At 47.7% G+C, this 27,754-nt stretch overlaps 1 protein-coding gene and 1 pseudogene across 1 annotated transcript; one reads left to right on the forward strand and one right to left on the reverse strand.

Moving 5' to 3' along the window:
* Positions 1 to 661: 661 nt before the first annotated feature.
* Positions 662 to 26,760, forward strand: LOC132375358 (histone H1.8). Its single transcript, XM_059940612.1, has 5 exons — positions 662 to 773; positions 22,999 to 23,258; positions 24,955 to 25,315; positions 26,121 to 26,185; positions 26,509 to 26,760. The coding sequence occupies exons 1-5, from the start codon at positions 662 to 664 to the stop codon at positions 26,758 to 26,760; spliced, it is 1,050 nt and encodes a 349-aa protein (XP_059796595.1).
* On the reverse strand, positions 8,343 to 9,030 carry LOC132374207 (small ribosomal subunit protein eS27-like; annotated as a pseudogene).
* Positions 26,761 to 27,754: the final 994 nt, after the last annotated feature.

The raw sequence follows: 27,754 nt of genomic DNA on the forward strand, positions 1-27,754 counted from the left end.
TTTCCTGTGTTTATCAGCCTTTCTGGTGAATTAATATTCTTTGTTTATTTTCCCAGAGGACATTGTCCTTATTTATGGAGACTTTGGGGAAGTAATTTAATTTAAAAATTGCTCATTCATCCCTTAAAAATTCTTTCTTATAAAACAAAACGAAAGGAGGCCACAGGTTGACCTGGGGTGTCTGTTCCAGGTAAACCCACTGGTTGGCCCCCAACTGCTACTTCCTGAGGCACCAAGGCCAGCAGTGGCCTGGGAACAGGAGTGGACACTGGGGCAGTGGGATTGGAGGGCCTCAGCAGCTACCTCCACAGCCCAGGTGTGCCCAGTTCCCCATCAGCATTTCCAGGTACTGCTGAGCGGAGGGCGCAGGAGGGATCAAGCATCTCAGCCCCCATCATTTTGCCATGGGGGCTGAGACCCAGAGAAGTCAAGCGATGCACCCAAGGTCACATAGGAGCAGGTGGCCCGGCTGAGGCATCAGCACGCAAGGCAGGGCTGCAGTGCCCCCTCTCAGCTTTCCTGCCCAATCAGCGGCTCAGAGCCTCCAGCCCAATCAGGGGCTAATTGGAGTGGTGGGGCCGGGCCTGCTGGTATGTAAGGCGAGCAGGCAGGCCTGGCGGCCTCACGCCTGGGTAGGGGGCCATCTGCATCTGCCTGTGAAATGGCTCCTGGAAGCGTCGCCTCCAGTGACACCTCCTCGGCCTCCTCAGCCTCCTCAGCCTCCTCGACCTCCACACTGGGGTCGTCCAGGCCATCTGGGTCTGAGAAGCCAGGTGAGCAAAGGGAGCAGCCCCTCCCTCATCCGCGCGAGCCCGTTCCCTGGGTGTCCTGAACCCTTCTTCCCCGACCCTTCTCCTCCTCTCTCAGTCCGGCCCCAGAACCCACCCCAGGGGCAGAAGAGCTGATGCCAGAGGTAGTGGGGGCCAGGAAAGAGAGCAGAGGGGGGGGCCTCCCCAGCTGGAGCCCATTTGCTGTGGGCGAGCGCTGGCAGCCCAGCTGCAGCTGCAGGGCAGCTAGTTGAAGGGGCCGGAGCAACAGCTAAGCAAGCGTTCGACACTTGACTGGGCTTTGGATTTAGGGCTGCGTCCCAATTTTTAATCAACAAACAACGCCTCAAGGATTCTCTGGATATGGGGTCCACTGAGGCAAACAGACCCATTTCATTCCTTCCAGGTGCTCCCAGTCTGGTAGGCAAGCCTGCCTCATTATAGATGCCATTTGATAATGTGGTGTGTGCTTTAGTGGTGGGGACCCAGAGGGCTGTAGGAGCCCAGAGGAGTCGCCTAACCCCCTCTGGGAGGTCAGGGAAGGCTTCCTAGAGGAGGTGACTCTGAAGGAGGGATAAGCCTCACCCAGGGGAAGGAGGGCTGGGGCAGGGGAAGTGTTCTGAGTACTTGCAAAGACTCCTCTGGAGGAAGTGAGGGGTGCCAGCTGCCTGGGAAGCACAGGGAGAGTTGCTCAGTTTGGCTGGGGTCCAAATCTCGATGATGTTTAGGTCTTGAAGGATGAATGAACGCTGCTTGGGTGGCCAGGGCCGCCCAGGCCGAGGGAACAGCATGGCACAGGCTGTGGCCTGGAGGGGAGAGCGCTGGTGGAGTGCTTGGGAGCTGCGTCGTCTTCCTGCTGGCTGGGGCAGAGCTGGGGGAACCGCGGTGATGCGGGCAGGGGCTGATCAGACTGGGCCTCCAAGGCCGAGGTCAGGTGTGTTGGCCCTTGTACTGAAGGCAATGGAGGAGAGGGTCAGAAAGGGGGAGGAGACTGCGCCCTGGGGATGGAGGCAGAGAAGACTTTGGGGAGCGGGAGGGGCTCCAGGATGTTCCCTGGGCACTTGTTTGGGTGTCTGGGTAGGTATGGGGGTGGGCACATTTGTGGAGGAGAGAAGATGGGGGACAGGTTTTCGGGGAGCTGTGAGTTCTGTTCTGGCCATCCTGGTATACAGCAGGCATCGAATAACTGTGGAATGAGGAGCTGAACACAGTTGGAGGGCCGGGGGGAGGAAGGAGACTTGGGGGTGGCTCCCTGGGACAGGGCATGGTTTGGGGGAGACAGGGCAAGGGTTAGAGCTGTCACCCCAGGCCAGGCCCCTCCAGAAACCCTCTAACACTGCAGCTGGGAGGGCTCAGACCGCCTTAGGGCCCCTCCCCACCATGGGAGATGGGGGATGGGAAGACTGAGGCCTGGAAGGGAGAGTGAGACTCTCCTGAGGTCCCGGCTGACCTCAGGTTCTACGGATTAGCAAAACGAATATTCTCAGACACTGGGCTCCTCCTGGCCAGGAAAGAAAAGAGGTTGCATTTGATTAAGCCTCTTTACAAGTTTTGCTGAGATCTAGAGTTTTGGGATGGTGATTTTTTTCTACTTTAAAATGCGGTTTTTTAAAAAAATATGTTTTAGCCACGTGATTCCTTTTTTGAGTCTTTAGTTTTTGCAGACTGGTCAGAAATCAACATTTCTAATCACCATGTTTAAATCAGGTTTCATATTTAAACCACTTATGTGCTTTATGGTGACTGACAACTGTTTCTCTCCTCACCCCTGGATCCTACTCTCCTTTGCAACTTAAAAAAAAAAAAAAAGCAGCTTATTGAGATACCTCAATAATTCACATAGCATACAATCCACCCATTTAAAGTGTACAGTGGCTTTTAGCACATTCACAGTTGTATACCCATTTCCACAGTCAATTTTAGAATATTTTCATCCCTTCTAAATGAAAATCTGTACCCATTAGCTGTCACTCCCCATCCCTGCCCACCTCCCAGCCCCTGGCAACCAGTAATCTACTTTCTGGCTCTGATTTGCCCATTCTGGACGTTTCATATAAACTAACTCATAAAATATATGACTTTTTGTGACTGGCTGCTTTCACTCTGCATAATGTTTTCAAGGAAGTACTTCATTCCTCCTGTTGCCTGGATGGCGTTGCATTTTATGGCTATACCACGGTTTGTTTATGCATTCATTAGTTTATGGACTTTTGGGTTGTTTCTACTTTTTGGCTGTTACAAATAATGCTGCTATGAACATTTGTGTACACATTTCGGTGTGGACCTGTATTTTCTTTTCTCTTGAGTATATACCTAGGAGTGAAATTCTTTTGTTACTTTTTATGATGAAAACTTTCAAGCAGACACAAAAGTAGACTGAATGGTACCGTGACTCCCCGCTCCCCCACCCACGCATCTGTTACCAACCAGCATTCTTGGCCTCCTTAATCAATAGAAATTGATCAGAGGCCAGATAAGAAATTCAGGCAAGGCTTTATTGGGCCCCCTGCTGCAGCAGGGGGAGGGAGAACAAGTAACAGTTTCCCTTGCTAGCTTGCTCACTCAGGTGGGAGGCAAACTTTTTCCTTCTATGGGGTGAGGGTAGGGGTGTGTCCAGGGATCAGGCCAGAGGGATGGCCTAGGAGGCTTGCCCACCTCTGTGGTGGTGTTGTGTGCAGGGAGCATGCCCAGTACCCTGCTTTTGCTCCTGATCCCTTGCTTTTGCTCCTGGCTCTTCAGAAGAAGCAGTTGAGCTCTTTGGTCTTTTTGTATCTTGTTGTCTGTAATTTGCCCCAACTGGGCATGCACGCAGTTATTTTTAGTCCCTTATAGTTTCTTTGTATGTCATTGCTCAAGGAGACATTTGTCCAGGGGCAAGCACTGCAGCAAAGTGTCCCAGGTCCCAGCCTGTCTCATTCCCCCCTGAGGGATTCTACACCCCTTATTCTTAAAGGGTAAGGGGCCAAAGGTCTCTCCTTTTGAAATTTCTTCCTGCTAGACAGGGGCCGCAGACCCTAGCCTACCCTAGTGGTGTAGAAGTCCCTCGCTGACTATTCCAAGGACCTGTAGGGACCTGGGCCACTCTCCACTGGAATGGGTTGAATTCCTTGAGACATCATGAGTCTTTACTTGAAACTGTTGGAGGCTGGAAGACACAAACTTAACCAGAAGGTTAAACAAACAAGGGCCCTAAAGGAGAAGAACAACAATAGCCATTAAAGGGCCTAGAAAGGGAAGGAATCAGGTTAACTTTGGGAGGGCTTCCTTAACTGTTGACCAGACAGTGGAGGCGATGTCGCCCCTGTCAAAATTGTGAAGCTGCTCTGCCTGGGCATATATTTCCTTAATATTAAATTCTACCTGTCCCGTTGCATTGGTCCAGGTGCAGCAGGACATATTAATTATCGCACAAACTCTACTTCGTTCTGCCAGAAGGTAATCAAGAGCTAGACGATTGTCAAGAACTACATTAGCCAAAGAAACAAGAGATCCTAAGTCCCGTTAAGGCTTGTCTTGTCTGTTCCATCATATAACCAAGCTGTCTAGTGAGATTTCTCAGTGTTGTTTCATGATAGGTAAAGCCTCCCCACGGAGCTGCCGGCCCTGTGGCCAGCCCTGCCCCTGTTAAGATCATTTCTAGTGCTCTCAGGGCTCGCTGATGAGCTGGAGTGGTCCTGTTACAGATAAAAACCCCTCTTAGGCCTATATTCCCTAGAGTGCCCTCTCCTATGAAGTGAACATCATCAATGCATTTATACGCTATAGCTTGGTTGGAAAAGGACAGGGGCCTGGCCATAATTCCATAACATCTGATGGTTTGGGTGTCTGCAGAGGAAAAACAAACACTTCTGGGGTGCAGAACTGAATGTCTGTCTCACGGTTGTTAAGAGCGGACAGTCCTTGAAGGACATAACTCTTGTTAGTACTTAAAAAATTAGGGGATAGGGCTTCCCTGGTGGTGCAGTGGTTAAGAATCCGCCTGCTGGTGCAGGGGACACGGGTTTGAGCCCTGGTCCCGGAGGATCCCACATGCCACGGAGCAACTAAGCCCGTGCCAAAACTATGGAGCCCGCGAGCCACAACTACTGAGGCCACATGCTGCTACTGAAGCCCATGCACCTAGAGCCCGTGCTCCGCAACAAGAGAAGCCACCGCAATGAGAAGCCCGTGCACCACAACGAAGAGTAGCCCCTGCTCGCTTCAACCAGAGAAAGCCTGCGTGCAGCAACGAGGACCCAACGCAGCCCAAAATAAATAAATAGATAAATTAAAAAAAAATTAGGGGACAGCAGACCCTTATGTTGGTAATTCAGCATATAAAGCTCTACAACATTTTTAACAAGACGCTCCTGTATGCTCCTGCTGAGTACAATAGCAAGAATGGCAAATAGGAGTCTAGTCTACTACATCATTTTACTTATCTCTTGATGGTGCCTGTCTTTGAATAGGTATCTCAGATTTTCCACTGGCTCACAGGTGTATTGTTCTTCTGTTGGAACCTGCGGGGTTTCTGGAGGTAAAAGCTTTAGTCTGGACAAACGTACCCAACTAGATATCCCTTGCAGTTTGACAGCAGTAGGGGTGGTTAAAATTATTTTATAGGGGCTCTTCCATTTTAGCAATAGTTGGTCTTTGGGGGACCCCTCTTTCCAGTTCTAAGAAGAACCTGGTCCCCGGGGTTTATTTGTGAAGGACCTGCTCCTTCCTCTGTAGTTGTAGTGGGGGCTGGCAGTGCCTTGTGGGCAGAGTCCTGGATTGCCTCCTGAACTTGTCCTAGATTAATAATATATCTCAGGGCCTGGTTCACTTCCTCATCCAGTAGAATGTCAGTAGTAAGAAAAGGCCTCCCATAGGTCATTTCAGATGGGCTAAGCCTCAGACCGCTCCTGGGGCTACACGGACCCTGAGGGGTGCAATAGGAAGCAAGTTGGTCCAGGGTGCATGAGTCTCTTGGCAGAGTTTTGCTAAGGTTTTCTTTAAAGGATAGTTCATTTTCTCTACCTTCCCTGAAGACTAGGGGTGCCAAGAGGTATGTAGCTTGTAGTCTATCCCTAGGGCCATTGTGAGCCCCTGTGTGATTCTGGCTATAAAACAGGGCCCGTTATCACTGTGGAGGGACTTTGGAAGTCCAAACCGAGGAACTGCTTCTTTTGAAAGGGACTTACAGGCTTCCATAGCCTTTTCAGATCGGATGGGGAAGGCTTCAACCCATCCTGTCAAAGTATTGACAAACACCATAAGATATTTATATCCTGACCGCGGGGGCATTTGGGTGAAATCTGTCAGTCTTCCCCCCGATATGTCCCTCGGCATTGAATTGGCCTGAGTAATGAAGGGGGGATTGGATGGGCCTGTGAGTTATTATGGGCACGTAAATCACAGGCAAGTGTTGCTTGTTTTACTGTTCTTTTAAGCCCCTTCCCTGAAAAAGGCTTTTGCATCAAGTCCCGTAGTGATCCCTCCCATAGTGGGTGGCACCATGTAAGCTCTTAGTGAGTGTCCATTTTGGGGCCTCAGGAATTAGAACCGTGTTCTCTTTTCTATACCGGCCTGTGCTTCTCTTCTCATAGCCCCGTTTCTCAGCATTTTCTTGTTCCTATGGGGAATACTGGAGAAGGCTAGGGAGTTCAGGGGGCCAATCACTAGGGCCATAATTTGCTCAGGCTCTTGCAATTGAGCTGCCTGTTTTGCAGTTGGATCAGCTTTTCTGTTCCTTGGCTCACAAGGGATCCATCCCTCTGATGGCCCCTGCAGCGGATTACTGTTACCTGGGTCAGGAGCTGCACTGCTTCTAAAAGAGCCAGAATCAAATCTTTATATTTTATGGGGGAATTTCTAGCGATTAACATTGCTCTTTCCAAATGGCAGCATGAGCATGTAGCACGTGGAACCCATATTTACAGTCAGTAAAAAATATTTAATTTCTTATCCTTCCCTAATTGCAAAGCTCTCATTAATGCAATTAGTTCAGCTTTCTGGGCTGATGTCTGGAGGGGCAGGGCCTTGGCTTCGATTCCGTTCATCTAGACTAACTGGCATACCTGGCCTTTTGGGTTCCCATTTCTATAAAACTGCTCCTATCAGTAAACTGTTTGACCTCAGGGCTGTCAAGAGGTTCATCTAGATCAGACCTGCTCGAGCAAGTTTGTTCTATGGTCTCTATACACTGATGCACTAAGTCTCTACTCTAGACTGCTGGAAGCAGAGTTGTTGGGTTCAGGGTTTGGCACAACTTTAAGATAATGCCGGGGGTGTCCAATAGGAGGGCCTGATATCTTGTTAACCTTCCTTCAGTCAACCAATGATGTCCTTTGACTTCCAGCACAAATTGTACCTGATGAGGGGTTGACACACCTAAGTGTTGTCCCAGGGCCACTGAGTCCAGTTGTGTTGAGAAGTAAGCCACTGGTCTCTGATCCGGTCCCAGCTTTTGGGTCAGGACTCGTGGTGCTACCGCTGACCTCTCATGAATGTGTAGGGTAAGGGGCTTGTGCGAATTTGGAAGACCCAGCACTGGTGCTCTACTCACCGCAGTCTTCAGAGTCTCAAAGGCCTGCTGGTGGTCCTTATTCTGTTGAAGGGGTTCCCTTTCTTCTCCCTTTAGAGCCTCACATAGGGATTTTGCTATAAGGCTATAATTTGGAATCCACATACGACAGAACCTAGCCCTCCTGAGAAAGCCTCAGAGTTGCCTTTTTGTGGTTGGAGATAGTAATGCATTAATTGCTGTTTTTCAATCTATGGCAAGGGCTTGTGCTCCTGGGGTCAAACCCAATCCTAAATATTGAAACTGTTGCTGGTTGAAGATACTTTATAGTGGTTGAAAATACTTTATATCCCCTTCTTGCCAGAAAATTTAGGACCCTAACAGTATTTTTATCTGAATCTTATTTGGTCTCACTACTTATCAATAAATCATCAACATATTGTAGCAGAGTTCCCCTCTCAAGGCTCAATTCCCTCAGTTCCCTTGCTAACGCGTTTCCAAAAAGATGGGGGCTGTCCTGAAAACCCTGCGGAAGTACTGTCCAGGTGTATTGGGTAGCCTCCGGGGTGTCAGGGTCCGTCCATTCAAAGGCATAAAGGTATGGAAAGTCTGGATGTAGGGGAACACAGAAAAATGCATCTGTGAGGTCCAAAACAGAAATACTGTGTGCTCCCTGGCACTTGGGTGCGGAGGGTGTATGGGTTTGACAACAGTGGGTGAATAGGGATGACGGCCTCATTCACTGCTCGTAAGCCTTGCACAAACCAATACTCCCTGTCAGGCTTCTGAACGGGGAGGACTGGGGTATTGCAAGGGGGCTGGCAGGGCCTAATGAGTTTGTGTTTTAGGAATTTGATGAGCAGCGGTTGGATTCCGCTCAAGGCTTCAGGCTTTAAAGGATATTGTGGTTTTTTTTTTTTTTTCCCATAATCAAAACTTGATTGTAAAAGTGACACCCAAATAGGAGAGCGCTGTTGTATACCTTACAAAATTAAACACAATTACATTATCTTGGTAGATTAACTGGACTTACCGAACTGATAAGGCTCTCTGCGACAGAACACAGATTCGGGAAGCTGTGTGGCTCATCAGTGTTGCTTTCTTCTAAACGAACACCCTTCTGTGGGTCTGGCCTTTCCTCCTGTTGGCCGGCACACCACTGTTGAACAACCTACGTAAAGCACCACTGTCTGAGCACAGCTGAAAACCGTGGTAATCTTGTAGCAACCTGGACATTTTACATCCATAAAATAAGAATTTGTGCTTTGAACCAGCCGTTTCTTTTTTTTTTTTTTAATTATTTTATTTATTTACTTTTGGCTGTGTTAGGTCTTCATTGCTGCACACAGGCTTTCTCTAGCTGCAGTGAGCGGGGGCTACTCTTCGTTGTGGTACGCGGGCTTCTCATTTCTCATTGCAGTGGCGTCTCTTGTTGCGGAGCATGGGCTCTAGGCGTGCGGGCTTCAGTAGTTATGGCTCGCAGGCTGTAGAACTCAGGATCAGTAGCTGTGGCACGCGGGCTCAGTAGTTGTGGCACACAGGCTTAGTTGCTCCGCGGCATGTGGGATCTTCCCGGACCAGGGCTCGAACCCGTGTCCCCTGCATTGGCAGGCGGATTCTTAACCACTGCGCCACCAGGGAAGCCCCGAGGCATTTCTTTTTATGTTCTTTCATTTCCTTTTCCAAGGAAGGATCTTGGAATCTCTAGCCAAAGGCATGTTGATCCTTTCACAAGCCCAGCCCATGCAGATCTCTAAGGCAACACCCCTAGCGAGCAGCACAAGACCAGGCGCGTGGCATCTAAAGGATATTGTCTTTTCCAGGGGTATTTTTCCCCAGGCCTTAACCGTATTTTTATTGGGGGAACAAGTTTTGCCCTTCCTGGCACCGAAGTATCTCAAACTGCAGGATCTACCGGTTCTCTAATTTCCTGGGGGATGTCTTGGGGAACATTTTGATGACCAGCAGGTGGGCCATCTGGGGCTACAAATAGGTGCATTCTCTATTTGAATTTGAATTCTTTACCTCCTTGGACTCCCCTGTCCTAAGAATATACTAGCTCCTAATTTATTTAGCAAATTTCTTCCGAGGAGGGGGACAGGGCATTCTGGCATATACAGAAAGGAGTGAATAATAATAATGGACCCAATTCCGCAGGCAAGGGGAGACCTAAATTGCCTTCCCTTTGGCTGTCCATCGACTCCCGTCACAGTACAGTCACGGTTGGAGAGGGGGCCGGCTGGCCAAGTCAGAACAGAGCAGGCAGCTCCAGTGTCTGCAAGAAATTCAGTTCTCCTACCTGCCACATCAAGGGTGACCTAAGGCTCCCCTGGAGTGATGAGGATGGATCGAGTGGGATCTGGAGCTGGGCAGGCGCTCTGGCCCCCTCAGTGCAGGAATCTCTTATCTGAGAGATTCGCAAGGAACTGGGGCGGGGCGGGGTTGCCTCTAGGGCATCCCACAGGAGGGCTTTCAGGACATTCCCCCTTCCAACAAAAGGCACACTGGTTCTGGCCCAGGCAGCTTCTTGGCCGTCTGTCCAGCCTTCTTGACCCTTCAGGATTCCCTCGAGGTGGTGGGTGGATCAGAGCAGCCAAAAGCTGCATTTTCTTTATTAGCCTCTTATTCTTATTGGTCTCGTCCATTAAGTCTTGGTTGTTACAGACCTTGAAGGCCTCCTCTACCAAGGTTGACAGCGGGGTCTGGGGCCCGGCCTCAAGCTTTTGTAATTTTCTCCAGATATCAGGAGTAGCCTGGGTGATAAAATGCATGACCGACAGTGTCCTCCCTTCTGTGGACTCAGAGTCTGCATTGGTGTCCTTCCTGAATGCCTCTGTCGCCCGGCTCGGGAAGACTGCCAGATTTTCATCTTTTTCCTGTGTAACCTCTCAGACCTTATCAGAATTTACAGGCTTCACCATATACCCTTTCCTTCCTTCTGGTAGACAAGTAATATAATGTCTCATCCTAGCTTGGCCTGCACAATCTTCACAGTCCCAGTGTGGGTCGTGTTCTAGGATTGCATCCCCACCCACCTGATAAACTTGGTGGTGTGGATTGGTGGCCACCAGGCCATCTGCATGTTCCCTGGCCTTTCTCAGTATGCGCTCCTTTTAATCCAGGGTGCAACAGTGGGCCAGAATAACCATGATGTCCTGCCAGGTGAGAGAGAATGTCAACCCCAGCCTGATAAATTCGTCCCTAAACTTGTCAGGGTTCTCTGAGAACCTGCCAAACCTCTCCTTACAGATTCGCAATGGAAAAGGCCACAGGGGTCAGGACCTGAGGGCCTAGAGGTGGGAGTATTCCCACAGGGGATTTTTGGACATAGAATAAGGTGAGAGTACTTACTTACTCCTTAAGCTAAGGTGAAAAAACTATTTCAAAAGTAAATACAGAAAAAAAAAAAAAAAAAAAAAAAGTAAATACAGGAACTCACACGATCTTTTATCAAAAGCAGCACTCCAGGGCAATTTTGTTCTCCTAGAGAGAGAAAGCAAATCCAGTCTTGCATCAGCCTACTCTTAATAAAATCCATTTTGCTAATTAAATTTGACCCAATCTTAGAAAGTCCTGACCACATACAAAATTCTTTTTCCAATGATCCTTTTCTGTAAACCTTCTGCAACTTTGTGTAGCCATATTATACTGTCCCTTATTCTTTCCATTCAGAAATAACCAGCCCTAGGACAAAAATCACTTTTTCCTTTTAATAAAATATATTTCCATTCCTCATATCTTATTTTTTTTAAATTTATTTATTTTTTGGCTGCGTTGGGTATTCGTTGCTGCGCATGGGCTTTCTCTAGTTGCGGCGAGCGGGGGCTACTCTTCGTTGCGGTGCGTGGGCTTCTAATTGCAGTGGCTTCTCTTGTTGCAGAGCACGGGCTCTAGGCACACAGGCTTCAGTAGTTGTGGCATGCAGGCTCAGTAGTTGTGGCTCGTGGGCTCTAGAGCGCAGCCTCAGTAGTTGTGGTGCATGGGCTTAGTTGTTCCGCGGCATGTGGGATCTTCCCGGCCCAGGGATAGAACCCGTGTCCCCTGCATTGGCAGGCGGATTCTTAACCACTGTGCCACCAAGGAAGCCACCCTCATACCTTCTTTTCTGAAAACACATCCTACTTTCCTTAAGCAACCATGAGCTGTCTTTTACATTAGCATTCCTTGATTGGAATATCCCATAACATCTAGAAACATGTATCTTCCCAAAGCACAATTTCTTTCCTTAATATGGTGCAAGACATGTGTCTAATAAACCCAAACATCTTTAGTTTCCCTCTCACAAGAAGACAAAAGTAGGTAAATATAGACCTGTTTAGCAATTAATGTTCCAGTATTTCATCTTATTTGAAATAGCCTGGATACTCGGTGGATTCCTATCATTTGACTTAATTTAGTTTTAAGTTACCAAAATTTGGAGGGACTATTCTAGATGGACGTTTCCAAAACATAATTATTCCCATAGAGTTTATCAAAAAGCTCTTATCATAGTTAAATTTACTTAAAAGTTTAATCACATCAGGTCATTCTCCTTGATGACAGATTTTATAACAGAAACAATATGTACTTATTGACTTTCAGTAACCCTAGGTACAAATAAAATATACTTAATGTTGATGCCTCTAAAGACAGGTCTGTATTAATTAAAGTGACAAGCTTAAGTTAGACAAGTTAATTTCTACAGAATCAGAGATCTCATAGTTTTCCCTCTTGAAATTAAAAAGGCCTCTTTTTTTCCCTCAGACTGGGGGACTACAGATGGATCAGGGAATTCTTGGAGCTCAGGCAGAATAGTTACATTGCAAAGGCAGAGGAGAGAAATGCAAGCCCCTCTCTTTTTTTTTTTTTTTTGTTGTTGTTCTTTAAAATCCCACCAAGTAACCCAAGAGAGGAGTTTCAGGCGATGTGGCTGTGTGTGTTTGTACTTCAAGGCATAAATGCTCCACTGCGCTTCGGCAGAGACTTGCAGGAGCAGTTGGACAGACAAGACTACATGATACAAAGATACCAGTGACAAAAACTTAAACACACAAACCAGAAATCTTTAGGATTAAGGGGATGAGAGTGCAGGGCTGAGAACCAAGGGACAGGTGAAGGGAAGAGGGAAAGAAAAGACTGAAAAGGAAAGAGAGAGAGAGATTGCCCTTTCAACCCGCCCCGTGTGGGTATCTATTCAGGCACCAACCTGCGTGCTTCCAGAAAGAGCCAGTGAAGGAGGGAAGACCCTATCCACTGCCCGTTCCGGTGATCAAGCCTGGAAATCAGCTGGTTGTACATCATCTGTGGGACTCTCACCCACGCATACACCAGTATATAGAAAACTGCCACTTCAGCCCATTCCCAATGGGACCTCTCTTTTTTCTTTTTTTAAACTTTTAATTTTCTATTGGAGTATTGTTGATTAACAATGTTGTGATAGGTTCAGGTGTACAGCAAGGTGATTCAGTTATACATATACATGTATCTATTCTTTTTCAAATTCTTTCCCCATTTAGGTTATCTTATAATATTGAGCAGAGTTCCCTGTGCTATGCAGTAGATACTTGTTGGCTATCCATTTTAAATATAGCAGTGTGTACATGTCAATCCCAAACTCCCTAACTATCCCTTCCCCCAACCCTTCCCCCCTGGTAACCATAAGTTCATTCTCTAAGTTTGAGTCTGTTTCTGTTTTGTAAATAAGTTCATTTGTATCATTTCTTTTAAAATTTATTTAATTAATTATTTATTTTTTGGCTGTGTTGGATCTTCGTTGCCACGCACAGGCTTTCTCTAGTTGTGGTGAGCGGGGCCACTCTTCGCGTGGGCCCCTCACTGTGGGTGGCTTCTCCTGTTGCGGAGCACGGGCTCCAGGTGCGCGGGCTTCAGTAGTTGTGGCGCCGGGGCCTAGATGCTACGCAGCACGCAGGATCCTCCCGGACCAGGGCTCGAACCCGTGTCCCCTGCATTGGCAGGCATATTCCTAACCACTGCGCCACCAGGGAAGTCCAGTATCATTTCTTTTTAGATTCCGCATATAAGCGATATCATGCAATATTTCTCTTTCTTTGTCTGACTTACTTCACTCAGTATGACAATCTCTAGGTCCATGCATGTTGCTGCAAATGTCATTATTTCATTCTTTTTTTATGGCTGAGTAGTATTCCATTGTACATATGTACCACGTCTTCTTTATCCACTCCTCTGTCGACAGACATTCAGGTTGCTTCCGTGTCTTGGCTATTGTAGACAGTGCTGCGATGAACACTGGGGTGCATGTATCCTTCCGGACCATGTTCTTCTCCGGATATATGCCCAGGAGTGGGACTGCAGGGTCATATGGTAGCTGTCTTTTTAATTTTTTAAGGAACCTCCATACTGTTCTCCACAGTGGCTGTACCAGGTTACATTCCCACAAAAAGTATAGGAGGGTTTCCTTCTCTCCACACCCTCTCCAGCATTTATTGTCCAACGGGACTTCTCTTGGCGGCAGGAAAATAAAGGTGAGAATATTGGGATGATCGGACTTCCAGCCACATGTTGAGGTTTGAACCTCTATCATTCTCATAAATCTCCTGTCAGGAGAGCCTGCTGGACCAGGATCTGCACTGTGTGAGGTGAGCCTCTCCCACCTCTGCTTGTCACCTGTCGAGGTGAGCTGCTGCTGGCCAGAGGGAGCAGGTCTCACAAGCTGAGAGGAGTGATGCTGTAGCTGCCCGATGTCCACTCTCTCGGAAAGGTAGGACAGAAGTAGGAGAGGACAGAGAGAGAAGTAGAGAGATTTCAGGAGAGGAAAAGGGACAAAGGGAAAGCGGTGAGGGAAAAAGGACAAAGGGGAAGGGGAAAGAGTTGCCTGAATGAGGGTACTGAGGCCCCCAGGGGCCAGGAAGGCAGACTTACCAAATGTGGTGACACTGAAACAAGAGGTTCAGGTGGCCACTTGTCACCCATGGGGAAGCTGTGTTCAGTGGTCCCAGAGGTGCGTAGATCCTCTTCTGGGAAGGGAACAATTGTCCCTTCGTGGTGTCGCCACAAAGTATGTTACTGAACACGGTTCTTGGCCTCCTTATCAATAGAAATTGATCAGTGGCCAGATAAGAAATTCAGGCAAAGGGACTTGCCTGGTGGCGCAGTGGTTGAGAATCCGCCTGCCAATGCAGGGGACACGGGTTCAAGCCCTGGTCTGGGAAGATCCCACATGATGTGGAGCAACTAAACCCGTGCACCACAACTACTGAGCCTGTGCTCTAGAGCCCACAAGCCACAACTGCTGAGCCCATGCGCCACAACTCCTGAGGCCTGTGTGCCTGGAGCCCGTGCTCCACAACAAGAGAAGCCACCTCAGTGGGAAGCCCACGCACCGCAGTGAAGAGTAGCCCCCGCTCGCCGCAACTAGAGAGAGCCCACGCCCAGCAAAGTAGACCCAACGCAGCCAAAAATAAATTAAAAAAAAAAAAATTCAGGCAAGGCTTTATTGAGACCTCTGCTGCAGCAGAGGGGAGCGAAAACAAGTAACAGGTTCCCTTGCTCGCTTGCTGAGGGAGGGGTGCAAACTGCTTCCTCATATGGGGTGGGGTGAGGGTGTGTCCAGGGGTCGGGCCAGAGGGGTGGCTTAGGTGGTCTGCCCACCCCTTTGGTGGTGTTCTGTGCAGGGGGCATGCCCAGTACCCTGCTTTTGCTCCCAGCTCTTCAGAAGTAGCAGTTGGGTTTTTGGTTTTTCTGATTCTTGTTGCCCGTAATTTGCCCCACTGGGCATGCATGCAGTTATTTTTAGTCCCTTATAGTTTCTTTGTATGTCGTTGCTTGAGGAGATGTCTGTCCAGGTGCAAGCACTGCAGCAGACGGTCCCAGGTCGCAGCCTGTCTCAGAGCTGTCACGCCAGGCCAGGCCCCTCCAGAAACCCTTTGACACTGCAGTTGGGAGGGCTCAGAGCTCCTTAGGGCCCCCTCCCCACCACAGGAGGTGGGGGAGTTTTTATTTGTGGGAGGAGAGTGAGACTCCAGAGGTCCTGACTGACTTCAGACTCTACTGATTTGCAGGCTCTGGCCCCAAAATGAATATTCTCAGACACTGGGCTCTTCCTGGCCAGGAGGCAATAGAGGTTGAATTTGATTAAGGCTCTTTACAATTTTTGCTGAGATCTAGAGTTTTCAGGTGGGTTTTTTCCCACCTTATTTTATTTTTTTAAATTTTTATTGGAGTATAGGTGATTTACAGTTTTGTGTTAGTTTCAGGTGTACAGTATACACGTATCCACGCTTTTTTAGATTCTTTTCCCATATAGATCATTACAGAGTATTGAGTAGAGTTCCTTGTGCTATACAATATGTCCTTATTAGTTATCTGTTTTATATATAGTAGTGTGTAAATGTCAATCCCAATCTCCCAATTTATCCCTCCTCCCTTTCCCCTCAGTAACTGTAAGTTTGTTTTCTACATCTGTGACTCTATTTCTATTTTGTAAATAAGTTCATTTGTACCTTGTTTTTTTTAGCTTCCACATATGAGTTATATCATATGATATGTGTCTTTCTCTGTGTGACTTCCTTCACTTAGTATGATCATCTCTAGGTCCATCCACGTTGCTGCAAATAGCATTATTTTGTTCTTTTTCATGGCTGAGTAATATTCCATTATATATATTGTATATATGTACCACATCTTCTTTATTCATCCTTCCATGGACATGTTGATTGCTTCCATGTCTTGGCTATTGTAAATAGTGCTGCAATGAACATTGGGGTGCGTGTATCTTTTTGAATCATGGTTTTCTCTGGATATATGCCTGGGAGTGGGATTGCTGGATCATATGGTAGTTCTATGTTTAGTCTTTTTTTTGGTTTTTTTAATAAATTTATTTATTTTATTTATTTATTTTTGGCTGTGTTGGGTCTTCCTTGCTGCATGCGGGCTTTCTCTAGTCGCATCGAGTGGGGGACACGCTTCCTTCTGGTACACGGGCTTCTCACTGCGGTGGCTTCTCTTGTTGTGGAGCACAGGCTCTAGGCCTGCGGGCTTCAGTAGTTGTGGCTCGGGGGCTCCAGAGCACAGGTTCAGCAGTTGTGGTGCACGGGCTTAGTTGCTCCACAGCATGTGGGATCTTCCCGGCCCAGGGCTCAAACCCGTGTCCCCTGCATTGGCAGGCGGATTCTTAACCACTGTGCCACCAGGGAAGCCCCCACTATGTTTAGTTTTTTAAGGAACCTCCATACTGTTTCCACAGTGGCTGTACCAGTTTACATTCCCACCCACACTGTAAGAGAGTTCCCTTTTCTCCACACCCTCTCCAGCATTTATTGTTTGTAGACTTTTTGATGTTGGCCATTCTGACTGGTATGAGGTGATACCTCATTGTAGTTTTGATATGCATTTCTCTAATAATTAGTGATGTTGCGCATCTTTTCATGTGCGTTTTGGCCATGTGTATTTCTTTTGAGAAATGTCTAGTTAGATCTTCTGCCTATTTTTTGATTGGATTACATTGTTTGTTTTTTTTTTTGATATTGAACTGCATGAGCTGTTCATATGTTTTGGAGATTAATCCCTTGTCAGTCACTTCATTTGCAAATATTTTCTCCCATTTCATGGGTTGTCTTTTTGTTTTGTTTATTTTTTCTGTGCAAAAGTTTTAAGTTTAATTGGGTCTCATTTAAAAAAAAATTTATTGGAGTATAGTTGATTTACAATGTTGTGTTAGTTTCAGGTGTACAGCAAAGTGAATCAGTTATACATATACATATATCCACTCTTTTTTTTTTTTTTTAAGATTCTTTTCCCATATATGCCATTACAGATTGTTGAGTAGAGTTCCCTGTGCTATACAGCAGGTTCTTATAAGTTATTTATTTTATATATAGTAGTGTGTATATGTCAATCCCAACCTCCCAATTTATCCCTCCCCCCACTTGTCCCCTGGTAACCATAAATTTGTTTTCTTTTTTAAAATTATTTATTTATTTATTTATTTATTTATTTATTTATTTATTCTTGACTGTGTTGGGTCTTCGTTGCTGCATGCGGGCTTTCTTTAGTTGCGGTGAGCAGGGGCTACTCTTTGTTGTAGTGCACGGGCTTCTCATTGTGGTGGCATCTCTTGTTGCAGAGCATAGGCTCTAGGTGCACGGGCTTCAGTAGTTGTAGCATGTGGGCTTCAGTAGTTGTGGCTTGCGGGCTCTAGAATGCAGGCTCAGTAGTTGTGGCACACAGGCTCAGTTGCTCTGCAGCATGTGGGATATTCCTAGAACAGGGCTCAAACCCATGTCCCTTGCATTGGCAGGCAGATTCTTAACCACTGCACCACCAGGGAAGCCCCTAAATTTGTTTTCTATATCTGTGACCCTACTGTTTTGTAAGCAAGTTGATTTGTACCCTTTTTTTAGATTCCACATATAAGTGATATCATATGATATTTGTCTTTCTCTGACTTCACTCAGTATGACAATCTCTAGGTCTATCCATGTTGCTGCAAATGGCATTATTTCATTCTTTTTTATGGCTGAGTAATATTCCATTGTATATATGTAGCATATCTTTGTGTTTTTTTTTTTGTTTTGTTTTTTGGCTGCAGCACGCAGGATCTTAGTTCCCCGACCAGGGATCAAACCCGTGCCCCCTACATTGGGAGCACAGAGTCTTAACCACTGGACTGCCAGGGAAGTCCCCACATCTTCTTTTTCCATTCCTCTGTTGATGGACATTTAGGTTGCTTCCATGTCCTCACTATTGTAAATAGTGCTGCAATGAAACTGTTTTGATTATTGTAGCTTTGTAATATAGTCTGAAGTCGGGGAGCCAGATTCCTGCAGCTCTGTTTTTCTTTCTCAAGATAGCTTTGGCTATTTGGGGTCTTTTGTGTTTCCATACAAATTGTACAATTTTTTGTTCTAATTCTGTGAAAGATGCCATTGGTAATTTGATAAGGATTGCATTGAATCGGTAGATTGCTTTGGGTAATATAGTCATTTTCACAGTGTTGATTCTTCCAATCTAAGAACACCTGTTTGTGTCATCTTTGATTTCTTTCTTTTCTGAGTACAGGTCTTTTGCCTCCTTAGGTAAGTTTATTCCTAGGTATTTTATTCTTTTTGTTGCGATGGTAAATGGAATTGTTTCCTTAATTTCTCCTTCTAATCTTTCATTGTTATTGTATAGGAATGGAAGAGATTTCTGTGCATTAATTTCGTATCCTGCAACTTTACCAAATTCATTGATGAGCTCTAGTAGTTTTCTGGTGGCATCTTTAAGACTCTCTATGTATAGTATCATGTCATCTGCAAACAGTGACAGCTTTACTTCTTCTTTTCCAATTTGTATTCCTTTTATTTCTTTTTCTTCTCTGATTACTGTGGCTAGGACTTCCAAAATTATGTTGAATAATAGTCGTGAGGGTGGACTTCCTTGTCTTGTTCCTGATCTTAGAGGAAATGCTTTCATTTTTTCACCATTGAGATGTTTCCTGTGGGTTTGTCATATATGGCCTTTATTATGTTGAGGTAGGTTCCCTCTATGCCCACTTTCTGGAGAGTTTTTATCATAAATGGGTGTTGAATTTTGTCACAAGCTTTTTCTGCATCTATTGAGATGATCATATGGTTTTTATTCTTCAGTCTGTTGATGTGGTATATCATAGTGGTTGATTTGCAGATATAGAAGAATCCGTGCATCCCTGGGATAAATCCCACTTGATCATGATGTATGATCCTTTTAACATGTTGTTGGATTCGGTTTGTAGTATTTTGTTGAGGATTTTTGCATAAATGTTCATCAGTGATATTGGCCTGTAATTTTCTTTTTTTGTGGTATCTTTGTCTGGTTTTGGCATCAGGGTGATGGTGGCCTGGTAGAATGGGAGTGTTCCTTCCTCTGCAATTTTTTTGGAAGAGTTTCAGAAGGATAGGTGTTAGCTCTTCTCTAAATGTTTGATAGAATTTACCTGTGAAGCCAACTGGTCCTGGACTTTTGTTTGTTGGAAGTTTTTAAATCACAGTTTCAATTTCCGTACTCATGATTGGTCTGTTCATATTTTCTATCTCTTCCTGGTTCAGTCTTGGAAGGTTGTACCTTTCTAAGAATTTGTCCATTTCTTCCAGGTTGTCCATTTTATTGGTGTAGAGTTGTTTGTAGTAGTCTCCTTTTTCATTTCTAATTTTATTGAAAGGGGAAGCCTGTCCCTTTTTTTTCTGATGAGTCTAGTAAATGTTTACCAGTTTCGTTTATCTTTTTAAAGAACCAGGTTTTAGTTTGATTGATCTTTTCTATTGTTTTCTTCACCTCTGTTTCATTTACTTCTGCTCTGATCTTTGATTTCTTTCCTTCTGCTAACTGGGTTTTGTTTGTTCTTCTTTCTCTAGTTGCTTTAGGTGTAAGGTTAGGTTGTTTATTTGAGATGTTTCTTGTTTCCTGAGGTAAGATTGTATGGCTATAAACTTCCCTCTTAGAACTGCTTTTGCTGCATTCCATAGGTTTTGGATGGTCGTGTTTTTATTTTCATTTGTCTCTCTTAATTTCCTCTTTGATTTCTTCAGTGATCTATTGGTTGTTTAGTAACATATTGTTTAGCCTCCATGAGTTTGTGTTTTTTACAGGGTTTTTTTTCCCTGTAATTTATTTCTAATTTCATAGCGTTGTGGTCAGAAAAGATGCTTGATATGATTTCAATTTTCTTAAATTTACTGAGGCTGGCTTTGTGGCCCAGCATGTGGTCAGTCCTGGAGAATGTTCCATGTGCACCTGAGAAGAATGTGTATTCTGTTCCTTTTGGATGGAATGTTCTATAAATATCAATTAAGTCCATCTGGTGTAAAGTGTCATTTAAGGCCTGTGTTTCCTTATTGATTTTCTGTCTGGATGATCTGTCCATTGGTGTCAGTGGGGGGTTAAAGTCCCCCACTATTATTGTGTTACTGTCAATTTCTCCCTTTATGGCTGTTAGTATTTGCTTTATATATTGAGGTGCTTGTATGTTGGGTGCATACATATTTATCATTTTTATATCTTGGATTGATCCCTTGATCATTATGTAGTGTCCTTCCTTGTCTCTTGTAACAGTCTTTATTTTAAAGTTGATTTTGTCTGATATGAGTATTGCTACTCCAGCTTTCTTTGTTTTCCATTTGCATGGAATATCTTTTTCCATCCCCTCACTTTCAGTCTGTATGTGTCCCTAGGTCTGAAGTGGGTCTCTTGTAGACAGTATATAAATGGGTCTTTTTTTGTATCCATTCAGCCAGTCTACGTCTTTTGGTTGGAGCATTTAATCCATTTACATTTAAGGTAGTTATCAATACATGTGTTCCTATTTCCATTTTCTTAATTGTTTTGGATTTGTTTTTGTTGCTCTTCTTTCTTCCCTTCTTTTGTTCTCTTCTCTTGTGGTTTGATGACTATCTTTAGTGTTGTGTTTGGGTTGCTTTTTCTTTTTTGTGTGTGTATCTATTGTAGTTTTTTGGTTTGTAGTTCCCATGTGGCTTTGATATAGCAGTCTGTATATGTACAAGGTTGTTTTATTTTTTCCACTTTAAAATGTGGTTTTAAAAAATATATATATTTTAGCCACTTGATTCCTTTTTTGAGTCTTTAGTTTTTACAAATTGGTTGGAAATCAACATTTCTAATCACTATGTTTAAATCAGGTTTCATATTTAAACCACTTTTACATGCTTTACAGTGACTGACAAGTTCTCACAGTGTCTCCCTCCTCACCTCTGGGTCCTACTCTCCTTTGCAACTTTTTAAAAATAACAGCTTATCGAGATATTTCAATAATTCACATACCATACAATTCACCCATTTAAAGTGTACTATGGCTTTTAGTATATTCACAGTTGTGTACCTGTCTCCACAGTCAATTTTAGAATATTTCCATCCCCTCTAAAGAAAACCTGTACCCATTAGCTGTCAACTCCCCATCCCTGCCCACCTCCCAGCCCCTGGCAACCACTAATCTACCTTCTGGCTCTGATTTGTCCATTCTGGACGCTTCATATAAACTAACTCATACAATATATGACTTTTTGTGACTGGCTGCTTTCACTCTGCATAACGTTTTCAAGGAAGTACTTCATTCCTCCTGTTGCTTGGATGACATTGCATTTTACGGCAATAACACGTTTTATTTATCCATTCATTAGTTTATGGACTTTGGGGTTGTTTCTAATTTTGGGCTATTATAAATAATGCTGCTGTGAACATCTGTGTACACATTTTTGTGTGGATATATATTTTCTTTTCTCTTGGGCATATACCTAGGAGTGAAATTCTTTTGTTACTTTTTATGATGAAAACTCTTTTTTTAAATAAATTGATTTATTTATATTTTATTTTTGGCTGTGTTGGGTCTTCATTGCTGAGCACGGGCTTTCTCTAGTTGCAGTGAGTGGAGGCTACTCTTTGTTGTGGTGCGCGGGCTTTTCATTGCAGTGGCTTCTCTTGTTGTGGAGCAGAGCGTGGGCTCTGGGTGCGTGGGCTTCAGTAGTTGTGGCATGCAGACTCAGTAGTTGTGGCTCGCGGGCTCTAGAGCACAGGCTCAGTAGTTGTGGTGCATGGGTTTTGTTGTTCCACAGCATGTGGGATCTTCCCGGACCAGGGATTGAACCTGCATCACCTGCATTGGCAGGTGGATTCTTAACCACTGCGCCACCAGGGAAGTCCCATGATGAAAACTTTTAAACGGACACAAAAGTAGACTGAATGGTACAGTGACCTGCGCCCCTACCCCGTGCACCCATCACCCAACTTCAACAGCTAACAGCTTGTGGCTACCCTTGTTTCACCTACTGCATTATTTCAAAGTAAATGCCAGACTTATCATTTCATCTGTAAACAGTTCAGTATTTATCGTTATTTATTTATTTATTTATTTGGCTGCACCGGGTCTTAGTTGTGGCAGGCAGGCTCCTTTGTTGCAGCTCACCAGCTCCCTAGTTGCGGCACATGGGCTCCTTAGTTGTGGCATGCAAACTCTTTGTTGTGGCATGTATATGGAATCTAGTTCCCTGACCAAGGATCAAACCCAGGCCTCCTATACTGGGAGCAAGGAGTCTTATCGACTGTGCCACCAGGGAAGTCCCAGTTCAGTATTTATCTTTAAAAGATAAGAACCTCTTAAAATAATTACAATACCATCAGCACACTGGAAACAGTATCATCCTTAATATCATGAAATATTCCAGTGTTCACATTTGTCTAGTTGCCTTTTTTTTTTTTTCCAGTTGGATTGTTCAAATCATGTTCTGAGTCTGAGCAAGGCCCCCATGTTGCATTTGGTTAAAGGGATTCTTAGGATCTTTCCTCTCTGGGGCCCTTCCCACGTTTTCTTTTCCTCCTTGCTTATTTGTAGGAGAAACTGGACCGTGTGTTCTGCAGAGTTCCTCACAGTCTGGGTTTTACTGATTTCATGCCCGTGGCCCTTGCATTTCCTGTAAACTGGTAGTTAGAGCTAGACAACTGACCTGGTGTAGGTTTGTTTAAGGACCCTTTAATGCTTTTAATGAGCCTTCGTGGAGGGCTGGTGTGTGCCCAGCCCCACAGCGGGCACCGGGAGACCCCGGGTGGCCAAGCAGTGCCCCCCGCCTCTGCTCCCAGGCCAGGGGGCAGTGGCACTGACCTGGGGTGGGGGTGAGGGGTGTGTACTTGATCCCCCGGCCGCTTGCTCACCCACAGTGGGGCCTGGCCAGCGCCTAGTGGGTGCTTCACTAGGCGTGTTTGTCGTCAACGGGGCCTGAGGGAGGTCTGGGCCCCGGGTGATGTCCTGCTGTCTGTCCGTAGGCCTGAGCCGGAGCGGCGTCCAAGAGCCCCGCCGCCACCCTCCGGTGCTGCGCATGGTGCTGGAGGCGCTGCAGGCGGGGGAGCAGCGCCGGGGTACCTCGGTGGCGGCCATCAAGGTTTACATCCTGCAGAAGTACCCGACGGTGGACGTCCTCCGCCTCAAGTACCTGCTGAAGCAGGCCTTGGCCACAGGCATGCACCGCGGCCTCCTCGTCAGGCCCGTCAACTCCAAGGCCCGGGGAGCCACTGGCAGCTTCAAAGTCAGCCGCTGGGAGTGGGGTGGGGGGTGGCGAGAGGCCCCAGGGTGTGGGTGGATTTGCCCGAGGGCTTGAACCCCAATTCCAGCTCTTTCTTCCCAGCCTCTGGGTGCTGGTCCCCTGCCCTGTTCCCTCTCTCCTTCTGTCTCTTCTCGTTCTTCCTCTGTCTTTGCCAAGACCCCCCCCCTCTCCCCGGGAAGGCTGAGCACCCACACGGCCCCGGTCACCCTGCTGCATCCGCCTCCATCCCTGTTGGGTGTGTTGAGTGACCAGAGACCGTCTCAGCTGTTTTACTTCTGGGTCCTGGGTGCCCATGACCCCTTCCTGGAATTCCTTACCATGGGCGGCACAGACCCAACCTTGGCCTCTACGGGGTCACAGAAATGGGGTTTGCTCCCCGTGCTGTCTGGCTCCAGACCCGAGGTCTCCAGACCAGGGCTGACGCCTCCCTGAGCCACTACATCCTCCTCTTTCAAAAGGGAGGGTCACCCAGAGCTAAGGGCAAACTTGGCCACAGAATTAAGCCCCAGCATCGTGACTGCCAGCTGCCACCAGGGAAATCTCAGGGACACAGACATGGGGTCTGTCTTGTCACTGCTGTGCCCCAGCAAGTAGCAGTTCCTCTGACAGGCTCCATGGAACACGGTGGAACGTTCTCAACCTCCACGTTCCAATCCCTGTGGGAGTAGGGTGGCTGAGCACAGGGGATGCCCCCTCCTGGAACTGGGTGTGTGGGTCAGAGCTTGGACACCAGCCATGGCAAGGCCAGGGGCATAGGGTGGGGTGAAGGGGAGCAAGAGAGGGCACTGGGAGTGCGTGTGACTAGGAGGCAGTCAGGAAAGTGGGCCAAGGGGCTGGGAGGCAGGGAAGGGGGTCTTGGGTACCACGGAGTCAGGAATGTGTGTGTGCAGAGCGTGGGGGCTGTTTCTGGCCTTGGTGGGTAACGGGGAGCCGTGAGGGTCCAGGGACGCTGGGGAGCAGCGTCATTAGCTGCGCTCTAGAGGGGCGGGGACCACCTGCTCGCCAGGGACGCTTGCATCCTCCTGCCGCTCTCACCCTCCCTGATGGCCCCATTGTAAAGATGGGGAGACCGAGGCCAGAGGGGGAGGAGAAGCCTTGGGCGAGTCGCACTTGGGCTGGGGTTGAGGCCCCAGGAAGCCATGCACTCTCAGCCGTCTGACCGCCATGTCCGTGTCCAGCTACACAGAAGCGAAGCGGCAGGGAGACTTGGGGACGCGGTGGTGTGAGGCGGGAAGGCAGGGAGTCCGAGCCACAGTCCATGGGATGGTGTTGGGGGGGTCAAAGGAGATTGTAGGTTAGCATCTCAGAGATACCGTTAGGGCTCAGTGTGCATGACGTGCTCCCAGAAGCCTGGCTCTGAGGCTTCCAGGTGCAGGGGTGGGAGGCGCGTGCCCGCCACCTGTGCAGGGAGGGTAGGAGAAGCTTGGGTGAGTTTTGGAGACTCGGGTTCCTTAGCTCCTAAACGGCAGCACCCTTCCTCACAGTGCATGAATGGGTGGAATGCATTACCGGCAGCCGGCATTTAGGAGGTGGTTTTGCGTCCTCTCTGCAAGCCCTTGGCCGCCTTCTTCTCCCCCTCCTTTGGGATGGGGTCTTCTCTGAGCCTCATGTAGGGTATAAGGGCGTGAGACATCCAGAACCTCTGCTCTCAATCCCACCTCGTTCTCTCCTCCTCCAGTTAGTTTCCAAAGACAAAAGGAAAATCCAGCCCAGGAAGACGTCCACCATGACGGCCCCCAGGAGGCCTGGTCAAGCTGAGGGAAAGGACCCCAAGAAACCAAGTGAGTCAAAGAAGAACCCACCCAACCCAGGCGAGGTGAAAAAAGGATCCAGGAAGCCGGGAGAGGGGAGGACAGCTACCCCCAAACCAGGTGCAGCCAAGAAGGCCCCCAAGAAAGGCCAGCAGAACAAGGACCAAGAGGCAAGACTGGGTGAGGTCAAGAAGTCCTCCCAACAGCCAGACAAGGCCACACAGGCCCCTCCCATTGCCAGTGGGCCCGGCGGGAAGTCAGAGGTCAAAGGTGGAAGGAGCAGCCAAGGTATGGATGTGAATGGGGTGAGAGGAGGGCATGGGAGGGGGTTTCTGGCAGCCACTGGACATGAGTTGGGATGGAGGGGCCAGCTCTGGGGAGGAGGGGTTTCCTAGCCAATGTGCCCTGAGCACTTGGCTTGACTCAGAGAGACAGAGAATGCATGGTAGCTTGTGGGGGTGGGTATGGGGAAGAAGAGCGCAGAGAGAGAAGGAGGGATCATCTCTGAGAGGGGTCAGGGGAGGCTTCCTGGAGGAGGTGTCCCAGGCAGAACAGCTTGTGCAAAGACCTGGAAGCATGAAGAAGGTGGAAGAAGTACAAATAGTTGTCTCTGTGTGTACCGGGGGAGGGGGAAGGGGAGGTTGTGAAGGGCAGCAGGAGGCTGGACTTTATCTGGAGGACGATGAGGAGCCACTGAAAGACTCTGAACAGGGGACAGCTAGGGTCCAAGGTGTTTTTAAAAATGTATCCTGGCCTCCATGTGGAAGATGGGTTAAAGGCTAGAGGCAGATACACCTGTCAGGGGCCTTCGGTGTGGGCAGGCGTCGAGCTGTGAACGGAGTGGGGGATGGTCATCCACCGTCCAGTTAATCCTCCAACTGTCCGTGGGAGAGAGGCTGCTACCTTCAGTTGGCAGACTAGGGCACCCAGGCTCAGAGAGGCTAAACTACTTGCTCCAGGTCACACAGCCTGCAAGTGTCAGAGTGAGGACTGGGCCCTGGGCAGGACGAGGGCCGTGGGACCCCTGAAGCTTCCTGCCCAGCAGCAGCTCCTCCTGAAAGGGGTCTTTCTCACATGCCATCCCCTCTTCCAGCAGATACCAAGGCCCACAGGAAAACAAAGCCTGGGAGTCAGAGTTCCAAACCCACGGTCACCAAGGTAGGTGCCTGGGTGACTTCCTGCTCCAGGTCTCCAGCGACCAGAGCTCAGGCATCCCCACCCAGCCCCAGAGGGGTCAGCCGAGGAAGGGGGCAACTTATTTTCCTACAAAGTACAGAGCACTTTCCTCTCCTCCCTGGCCCTTCAGCGCCCTGAGGATCACCATCCCCATTTTATAGATAAGAGGCTGAGACTTAGAGAGGTGAGGTCACTTGTCAAAAGTGACCCAGAGCTGGGATTTCAACCCTAAGTTCGTGGGCTCTGAGCTGTGCACCCAGCCCTGCCCAGCTCTGTCACCTTGCTCCTGGTTTGCTTTCTTATAGGGCGAGAATGGTGCTGCTTCCCCAGCCAAAAAGAAGATGGGGAGCAAGGTCCCTAAAAAGGCTGCTGCCCAGGGGGCCGGGGAGGGGCCTAAAGCCAAGGCCCCTGTTCCTCCCAAGGGCAGTGGGTCCAAGATGGAGCCTGTACCACTGGCCAGGAAGGCAGAGGCCCCTAAAGGCCCGAGAAAGCCTGGCATTCCCACCGAGTCCTCATCGTCCAAAGCGGCCAGTAAGAAGGCAGAAGCTGAGAGCTAGAGGCGGGGTGGAGAGAGACTGAGATTCTACTTTTTTATTCCCCTAAAAACTATCACTCTATTTCACTGTAACCTATTTATCAATAAAGACTTTTTCCCCCACAAATTGGTGTGGAAGGAGGCTGAGGTCTAAGGATTTGGCCATCCAGGGCTAGGACCCAGACAGAAGCTTCTGCCCTGGGGAGATGCAGACCGCTGCAGGGATCCAAAGGCACGTAGGCACCTGTGGAGGCACTGGAAAGGTGTTTAATCCAGCCTGAGATCTGGGACTGCTTCCTGGAGGGGGCAGCTTTTGGTCTTAAAGGATAAGTAGGAATTGCCAGATAGATGAGGGGAAGGGCATTGCAGGCAGACGGCCCAGCATGTGGGGTGGAGCCGGAAGGAAGGGGATTTGTGGTTTTGAGAGGAGCACAGGTGGGGGAGGGGTGGCATGAGCCCCTGGGCTGTGGAGTTGGGGCAGGAAGGTGTGGAAGGGTGGACTAAGGAAGGCAGACATTGTCTTGGGGGCAGTGGGGAGCCAGGGTGGGTTATAGGCAGGGAAGAGACCGACGTGGTGTGTGTTGAGAAGGAGCCCTGTGGCTGCGGAGAGGAGGGGTTAGAGGAGCTGAGAGGAGGTGCGGACCGTTCGACTAGGCACTGAGCAGGGCTGTGGGCCCCTTGGGAATCCTCAGAAGGAAGAGAAAGCGCGAAGGCCGTGGGGTGGGAATGCGCTTGACAGGCATGCGGAGCTGCGGCGAGGCCCGTGTGGCTAAAGCCCAGCTGGAGACAGAGGTGAGGTCTGGGGTGTTTTAAAAACGTATGTGACACTCTTCCCATGGAGAGCTGGAGTCTGTGCCCCTGCCCCTTGAACCTGGGCTCTTTGATGGCTTGACCAATAGACTACAGTGGAATTCACATTAGGACAGTTGCTGGGCTCAGGCCTTAAGAGACTGGCAGCTTCTACTTCCTGTGTGTGGGTTGTTTCTTGCTGTTGTTTTTTCGTTTTTTAATAGTTG

Source organism: Balaenoptera ricei, chromosome 11 (assembly GCF_028023285.1).
Source record: "Balaenoptera ricei isolate mBalRic1 chromosome 11, mBalRic1.hap2, whole genome shotgun sequence".
Taxonomy (NCBI): Eukaryota; Metazoa; Chordata; class Mammalia; order Artiodactyla; family Balaenopteridae; genus Balaenoptera; species Balaenoptera ricei.

What these genes read in the sequence shown, in the direction of transcription:
- LOC132375358 (XM_059940612.1), top strand. Translation starts at nt 662, where the DNA reads ATGGCTCCTGGAAGCGTCGCCTCCAGTGACACCTCCTCGGCCTCCTCA. An exon ending in ATCTGGGTCTGAGAAGCCAG is followed by an intron (nt 774 to 22,998) that starts GTGAGCAAAGGG and finishes GTCTGTCCGTAG; the next exon opens with GCCTGAGCCGGAGCGGCGTC. An exon ending in GAGCCACTGGCAGCTTCAAA is followed by an intron (nt 23,259 to 24,954) that starts GTCAGCCGCTGG and finishes CTCCTCCTCCAG; the next exon opens with TTAGTTTCCAAAGACAAAAG.